The sequence below is a fragment of the Lepidochelys kempii genome, chromosome 7, assembly GCF_965140265.1.
Source record: "Lepidochelys kempii isolate rLepKem1 chromosome 7, rLepKem1.hap2, whole genome shotgun sequence".
In the NCBI taxonomy this organism is placed as follows: domain Eukaryota; kingdom Metazoa; phylum Chordata; order Testudines; family Cheloniidae; genus Lepidochelys; species Lepidochelys kempii.
In genome coordinates, this window is record NC_133262.1 from 72,769,307 (window position 1) to 72,784,111 (window position 14,805).

Consider the following 14,805-nt stretch of genomic DNA (forward strand, 5'->3'; position numbering starts at 1 on the left):
CTCTTTTAAATGTATTGTAGAGTTGATTGGATGGACAAGATGACAGTTCTAAAGTTCCACATCCTCCTCCTTTTTTTTGCTTTATTTTGGCCAAATCCAGCCATATCTTAAGCGGATGTAGCTCTCCCTGGGTTGCATCTTCTTACACCAGAGATGAATTTGATCCCAAGTGTATCAAAAGAGTTCCAGGAGATAGCAAGTAGAATAAGGAGCTGTCATCAATCTTAACTAACTTATCCTGAGCTGGATGAACCAAATAGAGCATTTTATGCCAATGCTCTGCAACCTACAGTGGCTCCCCATCCACTGAATATTCAATTCAAGTTTCTAATATTGATGTACAAAGTCCTTAATGGCATAGGCCAAAGCTGACAAGGACTGCCTCTCCTTCTGGGATTTGTCACAACAGTTATAATGGTCTGGTACAGGACTACCAATGATAAACTATAACAGAAGAAATCCAAATATGGATCTCAAAAGCAGAACTATTAAATCAAAATGCAAAACACTGAACAAATTGTTCCTTCTGGAGAGATCCCAGTGTTTTCTATGATATGTGTGCAGCAACTAGATGCCACAATGATAGCTGCTTTATAAACGCTCATTGGCTAGATAGATTACATACACAGAATATACCTGACTTGACTTACTGCAATATCTCAAGGTCAATATACTGCTCTTCTACATGGTGCATGCATGAGATCAAAGAATCAATACATATTGTACGATAATGTAAAGTTCCCACTCCCAAAAATCACAATTTGTTGCTTTTTAAGTGGCAGGATAATTGAGATAATTTTCAGTGAATAAACTAATGATTACAAGTCTCTCTATATAAATTATTCTATGTCAGAAAGCGTTTTAAAAAGGTAAATTTTTAAAGAGCAAACGCATTAAAAATGGAGTTTTTACCTGTGAGTAGTACAATATCTCCAGGAAACACTGTGAGTGACCAAAATGCAGCAGCCCGCCACAGCACAACCTTCCTCTCGATATCTGACTGGTCAATAACTACAATAGTTGCTATGGGAACTTTAGAGGAAGATTTTGGTCTTGACTTTATCTGTATTTCTTTGACATGACAAGGATGTACTACTGTGACCAAAACACTGTACTTCTGGCTCTTGCAGCTGCAGTTTTTAAGTAGCAATGGATTCTTCTGAAGTTTCAAAAACCTTGACATCTCTTGATCTACTTTTGTTTCAGGACTGGTTGGAGAACAAACCAATTTAGGTCTCTTTGATTTCTGCTGAGTTTTAAGTGTAGAGTAAGAAATACTTAGGGCATCTTCAGATGTTCGGGTTCTTTTAGAAGAGCCTTTATAATAATTATCTTCTTGGGAGCACAATATTCCTGCGCTCAATGGTTCAATACGGATCTCATTCAGCAGTTGTTCATAACTGACAAGTTCTTGAGAGTCCTCTGCATTCTCCTGAGAACTTGTTTCTCTTCTTGTAGCCTCAAGACAGATAATGTTCCCAGCACCCTCCGAACTGAAAAGTTCAAGGGAGTTTGCAGACTCTTGTTGGTGGTCACTCTCAGGCACATTAATACATGCTCCAACAACAAAATTAGTCTGGAAAGATTCATTTAATACTTTATTTTCTCTATATTTTTTTCCTCCTTCTATTCCCTTTAGTTTCATCGCTTCTCTCTGCATTTGATTCTGTTCTTTAAAGGACCTTTGTGAAAGAATAGCAACTTGACTTGACGTCATGATACTAAGAAATTCGGTGTCTGTTGATATTGCAAAGTCTGAACAATCACACAGTGTTTTTTTTGTTTTTGACTCCTTTGCTATTTTGGGAAAAAACATTTCCAGGTACTGACTAAGATGTTCATGATGGACACTATGATTGTCTGATGGAACATCTTCTTTTCCCATAGACTTTAAATGTATGCTGATCTGTTTAGTACTAGAAACCAAATCAGAAATATCACAGCACTTATCTTCCAGATGTCTGACACCTTTTACAGAGAGGTTTGGAAGGCAGTCATTTGAGGGTCTTGTATACTGTCCATCTGTTTTTGTAAATATAGGAGGAAGCTGTTGATATGCAACTTGAATCATATTTGTGCATGTGTCTCTATCTCTGGATATTTGAGAACAATAGGAAGTTACATCACCAGTCCTCTTCAATGTACTGCCATGAGTTTTCATCCCTCCACCTACAGGTACACATGATGTTAAATAATCTGCCACTCCAAACCTCCCTTGTTCAGAGTTCACAGAGAAATGATCTCTTATGTACACAGTTGAGTCTCTAGGGTCTGGTGCCTGATGTTCCACATGATCCATGCTTTTGCATTTTCCAGCAAAAAGATGGAAGGCATGTTTGTCAGATGAAAGGTGGAGTTCTTTCCATGTTTCAGTCGCGACTACTGAAAAACTCTGTTCCTCTGACACCTCCAGTGGGGTTGGAATGATGGGTGCTCCCAAAAAAATATGGATTTGGGGTCTTCCAGACATGCTTTTTTTTTTTTTGAGAAAATATATTTTTGTGCAATAAATATAAAACTTCAAATTTTAACATAAAATGCCACAAAACATCATTAACTTATTTTTCTGGCAGTCATGTTAAATTTTCAAATAATTAATTCATACAGATAAACGTGTTTTATACATTAACTGGCTAAAGCTATAAATACCACCATTTTATATTTTTGAATAGTCACAGATTCATAATATAGAGAAATTGGAACAAGTTTGTCTGCCCTACAGCTGTAAATAGAACTACAGTGATAATTAGGCTACATTTTTCATTTTTATACTAGTCACTATGAAACATATGTAAATTTGCAGTGCAAACAAAGGAAAACCGAACAGTCCTGAACAAATTCCCGGGAAGCTAAACCTCCTTTATTTCTGTGAAGATTCAAATATCATCATCATCAACTACTACAACAATTTAACATGAACTGGTTATTTACATCTTCATTTTATATTGGCAGAAATAAATACCTATATCAGAAATTTCTTACTGCATGATTACCAGTCGTTTTCATGTTATGGGGGGGAAAATTCTCAAATAAATAAGAAGTAATTTAAAAGGTTGAATCTGGTTTAAAAATTACTTTCAAATTGAAAAGCTTACTACTTTAACATAAAAATGACATTGATTATAGGACTATTTTATCAAAGCAGGTAATGTTATTGCAGAATTTCTAATTACTTTTTCAATACACACTAAAAAAGCCCATACTATATCTGAGAAATTGCTTCAGCAGCAGCTCTTATTCATGTAAGTAATGACACCCTGCCTAGGAAGTTACTAGTCTCTTCTCCAAATTAACAACAGTGTGTCCATCTTAAACAAACAGTTTGTAAAAAAAAAAAAGGACTCTCAGATTTTTCATCGATGCTATGAGTCTTCAAATTGAACTGTATGTTGGAATAATACCCTAATCCGGATACTGTCCGAAGATAGCTGCCTAATATGGAATTTCAGGAAAGTGTAGACATCTGCTTATTTCTGTCTAAATGTTTTGGAAGTCATGGAACTGTGAATCCTGTTGAAGCTGCAAGCATAAAAAATCACATGAAGGAAGTTCAGAAATTTGATCCAGCTGCAGATAGAAGAGAGAAAAACATTTAAACACCACAATGAAAAAAAACGATATTTTTTATTAGTTTCATTTATTTAATAGTCAGTTTCTTAATTGCCCATTAGGGGTCGCCAAACCCTATGACAAACTTCACATTCACAAAACTCATAAAAGGAACCAGAGAAAGGCAGTATAATAGTGCTGTGACACAGAGACTTGTGCTATTTCAGAAGCTGGAAAAAATAGTATGTGATTATGTAGTTAAAGACTTCATTATAATGCATACACATAAATAGGCTGAATTAAGGAGGCAAATGCAACTTCAATTCTGGACTTTCCTAACTTTTTAGTGCTTGACTTTGCAACCTTAATAATGTTCTCTGATTGTAGTTTAATGGAACAGCACTCAAAAATAAAACAATGTAAAACTTTAGAGCCTACAAGTCCACTCAGTCTTACTTCTTGTTCAGCCAATCGCTAAGACACAAGTTTTTTTACATTTCTGAGAGATAATTCTGCCCGCTTATTTACAATGTCACCTAAAACTGAGAACAGGTGGGTTCTACTTGATAGTGATCCAAAGCAGTGCGGACCAACGTACCTTCAATTACATCATCTGAGGCAGATGCCACCACAGAAAGTTGATTTTCTTTTTTGATGGTTTGGGTTCTGTAGTTCCACAGAAGAGTGTTGCTCTCTTAAGACTTCTGTCAGCATGTTCCACACCTCGTCCCTCTCAGACATTGGAAGGCACTTCAGATTCTTAAACCTTGGATCGAGTGCTGCAGCTATCTTTAGAAATTGCATATTGGTACCTTTTGTGTTTTGTCAAATCTGTAGTGAAAGCGTTCTTAAATCGAACAACATATGCTGCATCATCTGAGACTACCATATCATGAAATATATGGCAGAATGTGGGTAAAGCCATAGAGCAGGAGGCATACAATTCTCCTCCCAGGAGTTCAGTCACAAATGTAATTAACACATTATTTTTTAATGATCATTATCAGCACGGAAGCACGTCCTCTGGAATGGTGGTTGAAGGAACATACAAATATTTAGCATATCTGGCACGTAAATTCCTGGCAACACCAGCTATAACAGTACCATGCGAATGACTGTTCTCACTTTCAGGTGACATTGTAAATAAGAAGCAGGTAGCATTGTCTCCTATAAATGTACAAACTTGTTTATCTTAGCAATTGGCTGAACAAGTAGAAGAACTGAGTGGACATGTAGGCTCTGAAGTTTTACTGTCTTGTTTTTGAGTGCAGTTATATAAAAAATTAACTCTACATTTGTAAGTTGCACTTTCATGGTAGAGATTGCATTACAGTACTTGTATGAGGTGAACTGAAAAATACTATTTCTTTTATCTTTTTTACAGTGCAAATATTTGTAATAAAAATAATAGCATAAAGTGACCACTGTACATTTTGTATTCTTCTTTTGTAATTGAAATCAATTTGAAAATGTAGAAAAAATCCAAACATGTATAATAAATTTAAATTGGTATTCTATTGTTTAACAGTGCGATTCAAATTGTGATTGTGACTAATTTTTTAATCTGTTTTGCATTAATAGCTTGAATTAACTGTGATTGACAATTGACACTATTAATACAGGTTTCAGAGTAACAGCCGTGTTAGTCTGTATTCGCAAAAAGAAAAGGAGTACTTGTGGCACCTTAGAGACTAACCAAAAAAAGCTCCTGCTCAAATAAACTGGTTAGTCTCTAAGGTGCCACAAGTACTCTTTTTCTTTTTACTATTAATACAGTGCTTGTTCACAGAGTAACAGCTTCATTCTCTTTTTGTGGTCCATGACTACTACCTCAAAGGTATTAGCCCTTTTAATTATTTTCACCTGTCTTTGTGTTGCAGGCTGCAGTTTTTCCTGCACATTTTTAATCCTCTTTAAAATACAGTAGCACTCTCTACCTCCCTTCTGCAGTATCTATCCTGTCAAAATGAAGACAAGCATCTTCTTTTATGATTTTTATTTCCAAAACCATTTTCTAGGGTGTGTTTCTGTTGACAAATGTTATTCTTTCCCCTTAGTATTGAAAGCACTAGCTTTCCAATGCCCCCAGTTCCTGACCTAAATAGCAAGAGTCCTGATGTATTAGCATCATACTGTACCAGCTAAGGCACCAGGATGCACAGATAAGCTAGAGAGAGGTATTTGGACTTCCAGGAGGCTCTTGTTAAAATTCTACCTCCAAAATGAAAGGGAGATTGAAATGATTTTCCTGCTTCTAATCGGCTCTTTCCTTTGAGCTCTGCTAAATCATCCCTTACAAAAACAACTTATCCTTGGGTCTCATAAAAATACTTCTGAAGAGCAGATGCTTTGCCTTTGAACAGGGCTAGATTTCACTGAATGGCAGACATTGTCCAGATACTCCTTAGGGTAGGATATTCCAAGCTCCCTATACATACCTGGTCTTCCCTCCCACACTTCAAATTAGACATGTTGAAAATAATATTTCCAGCCATTTCCTTTAGGATAAGTTTGTTTGCCAAATAGCAGTGCCTACTTTCTCAGTTATGAAAAGTGTTGTCACAACTAGAAAGCAAATGAAGCCTCAAGTCCCTTTACCTTATCTATGAGCTCATGCATCCCTAGGACACAGGATCTGGGGAAAAACGTTCATTAGAATCTGTAAAAACAGCTGTAGCACATCAGTGCCTGGATGCCCATAGGGGAGTTCACAGTATGCTCACTTTGAGATAGGAAATGGAGCCATTTAGGAATGTAGAACAGCTCATACTTGCTGTAAAAATTACAATAATTGTCCTCTCTCTAAGTCTTCTTTGATCAGATGCTTTCCTGTATATCAGTTGGTCTACCCAGTTTAGTTCTGTCTGCAATCTGAGATACCAGATCATGCCCTATAGGTCATGCACTGTGTGTGCAGCGCGTCTACTCCCAATATAGATTCACGTGGCACTCCACTTGTTATTTTTCTCCTTGCTGACCCCAAATGTTTTGCACTTATTATCAGCTTCAGCTCACCTCACCAGCTTCTGACCCACTCAAAATCTGGGTCTTCTCTACTGTACTTGTTTCCTTTATATATAAAAGCATGTCAGCCAGTGTGGTTTGCAGTGACAAGTACGCTTTTAAAAACCCAAAAGGATTAAGGCCCAACCCTATCTCCCCCCCCCCCCAAAAAAAAGCTACTAGATTTGTCAGATACTTTAGAAAACCTTGCTAATTTCTATTTGATCATGTAATTTCTTCAAATGTTATGAGATCACTTTCCTTAGGAATACCTCTATCAATTTATCTATCACTGAGGTCAGATTTTCTGTTGACAATGTCCTACCTCCTCCTTAGCCTCCTAAATATTGAGTTATGTCTTTACTCCATTCAGTGGCCCCAAGGATGTCTTAAAATTATTTAATACTGGATGAACAATCTCTTTAGGCTTCCATTTCTAGGGTCCTTTCTAGTATTTAACCCATCTGGTCCTAGAATTTTCAGTGATTTAAGACCCGCATACCTTTTTTTTTTTTTAATTTTAATTTTTTTTTTTTTTTTTTTAAGATGTGACAGTGAAACTACCGTTTCCTGGAACTTTTATTTCCACTTGAGGTACCTTGTCTCTAGACAGCCGTATGTAAAAAATTAAGAAGTAATTTAATTTTTCAGCTCTTGTATAGGCTATTCCTGTGTTATTAGCCCCCAGAATTCTTTTATTTTATTAATTACTTTATTGTCATAGGTGAGATGAATACTTTATAACAACACAAGTCCTTTTCTCTGAGAGTTTTCAATCTAAATTGTACTGCTGCAAAACAAACAAAGGACAAGGCAAGAGGGTGGGATCAAATATAATCAGAAGTGATTGGTAATGGAAAGGAAGCCTAACAAAATGGGTTTCCAAGGAAAGGCTGGGAGAAGGTGCAGATGCTTGTCACATGGGAAAAGGGAGGTTGTTCCAAGCATATGGGGCAGCCTGAAAAAAAGACATAGGGCTTGCCTATGTGGAGAAGTTTTCACGGAATAACTATTACTAGCTTATTCCAGAATAACTCACTCTGAATTTACAGATTGTCTACGTGGGAAAGAGATAAAGGAAACATTAAAGGAGATAAAAAGGGATATCAGTTATCTTTTGATTATAAGCTAATCTTTGGATGCAGCATTAAGTAGGATGACTTCTAAACATAACAAATTTAATACCTGTAGACTAGGATGAAAACAACCTTTAAATCCTTATGGGATCAAAGGCACAGATAGAAGGAAGGAAAGGCGGTGCCTCAAAAATGTATGTCCCTGAAGGGCAAAATCTTTGAAAATTTTTGTATGTAGAAATATGTAAACATGTTCCTGTCATATCTGTGGAAACTAAACTGTATACCTCTGGAAAGCTTGGTGAAAAGACTGTAGTTCCAATACTGTCATCTACCTCAAGAGAAAAAGATTGAATGAAATGCGTATGAGTCAAAGTTCTCTTATTCAATTCTCTTATCTGTTTCACCCTCCCTCAGGATAAGCTTCTAGGAAAAAGGAGGCCGGTGGATTGTGATTTTGAGATAGAGTCCAGAGAACAATTGTGTGCCCACGGTGTGATTCAGTTCTTAGCCACTCTCCAAGTTTAAATCCAAGTTAAACCAGAACATCTGGGGGGGGGGGTAGGAAAAAGCAAGGGGAAATAGGCTACCTTGCATAATGACTTAGCCACTCCCAGTCTCTATTTAAGCCTAAATTAATAGTATCCAATTTGCAAATGAATTCCAATTCAGCAGTTTCTCGCTGGAGTCTGGATTTGAAGTTTTTTTGTTTTAAGATAGCGACCTTCATGTCTGTGATTGCGTGACCAGAGAGATTGAAGTGTTCTCCGACTGGTTTATGAATGTTATAATTCTTGACATCTGATTTGTGTCCATTTATTCTTTTACGTAGAGTGGTCAGTTTGGATGAGCTATTACCAGCAGGAGAGTGAGTTTGTGTGTGTATGGGGGTGGGGGTGTGTGTGAGAAAACCTGGATTTGTGCTGGAAATGGCCCACCTTGATTATCATGCACATTGTAGGGAGAGTGGTCACTTTGGATGAGCTATTACCAGCAGGATAGTGAGTTTGTGTGTGTGGTTTTTGGGAGGAGGGTGAGGGGGTGAGAGAAACCTGGATTTGTGCAGGAAATGGCCCAACTTGATTATCATGCACATTGTGTAAAGAGTTGTCACTTTGGATGGGCTATCACCAGCAGGAGAGTGAATTTGTGTGGGGGGGTGGAGGGTGAGAAAACCTGGATTTGTGCTGGAAATGGCCCAACCTGATGATCACTTTAGATAAGCTATTACCAGCAGGACAGTGGGGTGGGAGGAGGTATTGTTTCATATTCTCTGTGTGTATATAAAGTCTGCTGCAGTTTCCACGGTATGCATCCGATGAAGTGAGCTGTAGCTCACGAAAGCTCATGCTCAAATAAATTGGTTAGTCTCTAAGGTGCCACAAGTACTCCTTTTCTTTTTGCGAATACAGACTAACACGGCTGTTACTCTGAAACCTGTGCTTAGAGAGTAACTTGTTTACAAATCAACACTGCAAGACATATCTCATCACATATTCATATCTGAAGGTAAACTGGCATTTAAAAACGTCACCAAAATGTACAGTCATCATAGTTAAAATGAAAACCCAGCTGCTGTTTTCTGTAAATACTATGCAGGGATTCAAATGGCAGTCTAAAGCAGCTTCCAGCAGTGTTTAGCTGAGACACAGAAAAATCATTTTAATTAAAAGGGATAAATACATAATTTCAGCATTAATTTCAAATATGAAAAAGAAATATATCTTAGAAATGTGGTGTTGTTTTACAATATTTCCAGCAGTGTGCTGAATACCATGTTTCATACATACTCTATCTGCAAGATGACTGTGCTCAGACTTAATAGATTAACTGTACTGTTGAAGGGAAAACATTGGTGGAAAATTACATTCAAAGATATGCAGTTCTTTTATTTTGTAATTTTGGCTATTATTAAAAACATGGGAACTAGATTTGTTTTTAATCCCCAGGCACTACTATCTTTAGTTTCCATGAAAAACTGCATCAACATATGAGAATAAAACTGCAAAAGGTAAAACTAAAGAAGCCCAAAGTTAGCTCCTTTCTGTTAATGCATGAGAACATGAACAGTATTTATGGCTGTTTATCCCAGTATATATTGGTATTTTAGATTAGATGTAAAACTGAGGTCCTGGCAGACATGAGGTCCCAGCAGACCTGTCTTTAAAGGTTCCATAGCATGGATTTTACCACATTCTAACATAGGTAATTACACTCTACCTATCTAAATTTCCTTTGAAGATTCAACTGGATGAAACATTCTCTCTTCATTTTGCACAGTGTTGTCATAGAACTTAAGGGGAAAAAAGAAGACATGGTTCTTGCCCCCCAAAAACTTACAATTTAAGTTTAGACATAACAAAACAAATGATACAAACAAACAGTGGGAAGGGAGGACGAGGCTTATAACACTATGATTATGTACTTTTTTGGTTCGTTGTGGGTTAAATAGCTCTATGTTTTGTTTTAAGTAATTGTGCTTGCTGTTCATACGTGTGTGTGTATAGGGTTTGTGATACATGAGATAAAAGCAGTAAAGTATACACATGGTAAAGGAAGTAGGGTATACCAGAGCACAAGAAGATGGAGGGAAGGAAAGACAGGTTAATAATGAAAGTTACTTCATTTCCTCCCAGAGGATTTCAGAACTGGGAAAAGTGATAGTCATCTATATGTATGCCTGCGAAAAGTGATAGTCATCTATGCGTGTCTGTACGTGTACACACACATACAGACAGAGACCGATCTCTGCTTTGGGATCCACCTTGGTAAGAGGCACTATATAAATACATGACTACAATATTTTCAAAGCCATTTTAACATGTTCTCTTCTTTAGACAACAGTTTTTGCATTAATGCCTCAGCTATTTCATGATCTAGCAATATACACATGCCTTATATAAACAAAAAGACTTGTTTACTGAAATACCAAAATGCTGTCAAGCAGAGAAAGACCTGCCAGCTGCAGATGGGGAAATAAACTTGGAATGTTGGCAAGGTGTAATACCGTACATGTACCGTACAATCCTGGGGGCACCTTGTGACATTACATTAAATGCTTTCCCTGAAGTGGATTAAATGAGACTGCAATCTGATGATTTTTTGTCAACTTTTAATATAGAAACAAAACGTTACTTGCATGAAGATGTCATTTACTCTAGCAAGTCATCTATTTTGAAACAAATTTTTTGGTACATGAAAACGTATTCGGAATAAATTTTGCTCTATGCAGAATGTACGCAACTTAAACATATAGCATTGCTTTAAAGATGTCTGGTTCTTATTAAATGAGAAAGCAGTTTTCAAAACATCAGAAATCTACGCTATGAGCTGGCAAGCTCTCAGTTAGGGAATGTTTTAGCAACTTCTCATTAAAACTGTCATGTTTCTTCTCCATTTCTTTTTCTCTCATCTTTGCTGATAAAGCAAAATATCTGCATGTAAATTCAGGTATTCTCCTATTTGAAAGCATAACTTTTTTAGCCTCAATTTACACTAACATCTACCTCTATACGATGAACCTTGTATCCTCACACTTTTTCTGCAGTAAATAAATTACATCACAAACACACAATTAAGAAGGAGAGGTTACAGAAATTATTGAGTAAGGTAGAGAAATTAATTCCACTTCATTTCAAGCTTTTTGCACTGTGATTTTTCTTATGTTCTTTTGAACTTTGGAAGATTAAGAAGAAGCATTATCAGCCTTTGGTCTACTCCCTGATTCATTTAGCGATGCCACAATAAAGCAATATGCTTTGGCAATACCCAAGTGATTTACTACATCAAATGCACTGAACTTTGACGACATTAAATAGCTCTACATAATCAGTATTCACATGGAAAAATAGGTAATATTTTAATGAGGTTCTGGAAAAATCTCTCTATAAATCTGAATGCGTTGATGGCACTTTAAAACAACTCTCTTTGGTAGGTAGTTCTATCACTTATTTACTTCAATAACAGGTTTCAGAGGAACAGCCGTGTTAGTCTGTATTCGCAAAAAGAAAAGGAGTACTTGTGGCACCTTAGAGACTAACCAATTTATTTGAGCATGAGCTTTCGTGAGCTACAGCTCACTTCATCAGATGTTTACCGTGGAAACTGCAGCAGACTTTATATACACACAGAAATCATGAAACAATACCTCCTCCCACCCCACTGTCCTGCTGGTAATAGCTTATCTAAAGTGATCAACAGGTGGGACATTTCCAGCACAAATCCAGGTTTCACTACCGGAGTGCTTTCTCTGTCTTTACATGTTTTGCACTCAAAGAAACAAGTCTGAAAAAAAGAAACAAATCAGAATTTCTTATTAAGATTGCAGACCTTTAAAATGATCAAAAAGCCACCTGAGTACCTGCTGACATATGTACCATTGTCATAGAACTAATGCCTATTTACAACACATTTGGTCATGCACACATAGGTTAAAGAGTTAATCACACTAAAGATAATAGGACTTGAAACTCAGAGATACTAGCTGAAACCTGAATGCTCACATCCATTACTCCTGTTAATGATTACACCATTTCTCAATTTGCAGAAGGGTGCTGTACTCAGACCAATGGAAACATAGCTTCTTATCTCTGAAGTGGTCAGAGTCTGATTGACGGGTCAATGATCTATTAAAACACAACTAGCTGCTTCAGCAAGTTTTGCATTTGCAATGCACTGCAACTAATCATTAAAACTGCTATCATATAAAATCTGGTAGAGCACATTAATACGTTTTTCTCCAGCTTACACAATAAGACAAATTCTGATTTTAACACAACTCTTTTGAAGCCACCATGCCAATATCATTTATTAGCATTTGTAAAAATTTGTGACCTGCCTAATATTCAAAGCAGTTTTAAATGTCTATAGTTTTAAACAGATAGATGCTTAACACCATTAAATGAATTTACAAGTCCATTTCCATTACCTAATTATGTGTCTCTGCATCCTCTAAAGCTAGTACATTAATCGTTACACATAAGATTGGAACCTTTAAAGGGGTCTGACTCAAGCTGAAATGTAATGCGAGTAAGGTGCCTAACTCCCTTTAAATTTCTGGAAAAAAAATTAAAAATATCACAGCTCCAGTATTGATTCAGAAGGATTATTTCCCTATTTAGAAAAAAAATTACTACAGTTCCACCTCAGATGATAGTTTCAATATATATCTATAACACAGAATGATATCCCTAGCCTCTGTTTGCCAGAAGCTGGGAATGGGTGACAGGGGATGGATCACTTCATGATTACCTGTTCTGTTCATTCCCTCTGGGGCACCCGACATTTGCCACTGCTGGAAGACAGGATACTGGGCTAGATGGATCTTTGGTCTTACCCAGTATGGCGGCTCATACATTCAATTGGTAAATTAAAAAAAATCTGGTAGAAAGTACCAAAAAAGATCAATAGGAATAGATTCATGGAGTGCATAAAGCTTAATTATTCTCATTCAATACATTCTGTGAAAATGCCAATATGTTATTGCACTTAAACCTTTGATTTGGTGTTCTGTGATGGTAATAGGTAAGGGCCAGATTGTGAACCCCTTTACTCAGGATGATAGTTACTAACTTGAGTAGTTCCATTATATTTAAAAGGAGCTATGCAGATTGAGCCCAGCTGTGAATCTGGCCCTGTATGTTTAGTGTCTTATAAATAAATTAGGATTTCCCCTGCAGTTGTAAAGAGTGGCAGTGCTTTTATTTTTTGTTCATTTCACTGTTACTTCCAGGCTTTTCCCATCTTCAGTTTACACAAAGATAAGACCGAACTAAAGTTCCACTGGCCGTGCAGTGCAAAGGAACTAAAAAAAAGTCTTCTTGCTAATAATCTCGTTTATCTCACATTCAAATTCAGTTCAAAGTAGGGTTTAGAGTCCGTGGTGAAAAATAATCTGTCCTAGGTGGTGAAAGGTTGGTCAGGTAAGGTGTCAGCTACAAGGAATATCACAGTGGGAATGAAGGGGTCAGAGATCGCTACGGATCAGGGCTAGGATTGCACTGGTACACAGCTGCATGACATAGTGGCATCTTTTTCATGTTCTCCAGAATAGCAGCATATATTTATTTATTTTTTAAAGTAAGTCTCTAGCTGCTGTGACCTCTGAGATAGCCTCAAAACATGGTGAAACAAGTCTAACCAACGTACTGACTTTTCCCTGCATTGCCAGCATGGGAAATGCTGAAAGATGTAATCTGCACAGACTGTCACATCTGCCCCATTCATCTCAATAAGCATTCAGATGCTCAGTGATAATCCTTTAAATATCAACATTGGTAACCATGTCACTGCTCATTAATTCAAATAAGAAAGGAGAGGAAGGATCAGGTTATGAAGATCTACAATGACCGCTCATGTTGGCACCACAAGTGAGGAAAGCTAGGGAGTTTATCACCACTTTTTGTTTCCCCCAAATCAGGAAAAAGCCAAGCCCAGGAGCCTAGCAAAGCCCAATGGGGACACTGAGCCCTCCCATGGAGAGACATGCACAAGAATGCCAAAGGAACATACACGTATCAGGAAAGGAAAGCCAGATAAGATCACACAGGTGATCATATTGAACATCTGCACAATATACTAAGTAATTTCTTATATGGGCAGAGCTTGGAAGAGTATCCAGTCCCACCATTAAGTGGGGGTCCAGAAAAATAAGATGATTTTGGATGATCTGTTGGAGTAGCAGTCACAGTGCAAGATGGTAAGAAATCAAAAAATCTGTGCACACACAAGAGAACTGCATGAGTTCTTTTTGTCATCCTCGTCCTCCTTTTTTCCTTATCCCAATTTCATGGCTTGTAACCGACACACAATGCCTCTCATCTAAACCTTAAATATAAGTCTTTGCATAGAGATTATGATTTTAACTACTTAGCAAAATCAGCTAGTAGAGTTATTTCAGAGTAGCTATTCTGGAATACAAGTGACTTTACTTCAGTTATTCTGCTAACAAAAGTGTAGTATTTATTCTGGAACAGTGTCCACATGGGCAACATTCTATGAGGACAGCTATTGTGGAATCATTCCACAGTAGCTATGCTAATCAATCTCCCCACTTAGCCAATCCCTATGTCTATTATTTTCCTGTGAGGCTCTTCTTATAGCAAGGATGAAATTGGCTCCATGTAAATAGTATTTACACTTTTCATTGAAATTCAAATCTACATTAATGATGAATGGG

The 14,805-nt window shown here is 37.1% G+C and overlaps 1 protein-coding gene across 9 annotated transcripts in view; it reads right to left on the minus strand.

The window, feature by feature from the left end:
- The window catches only part of SHLD2 (shieldin complex subunit 2), a 76,193-nt gene that overhangs the window by 30,621 nt on the left and 30,767 nt on the right, over window positions 1–14,805 (minus strand). For 8 of the 9 annotated variants that reach the window (XM_073353340.1, XM_073353335.1, XM_073353339.1 and 5 more), the window contains one exon: window positions 913–3,567. In XM_073353340.1, the coding sequence (XP_073209441.1) occupies window positions 913–2,470 (1,558 nt within the window). In that variant the 5' untranslated portion in view covers window positions 2,471–3,567. Of the gene's footprint in view, window positions 1–912; window positions 3,568–12,878; window positions 13,008–14,805 lie in introns of all 9 variants that reach the window. The other variant, XM_073353338.1, reaches the window with a different exon arrangement.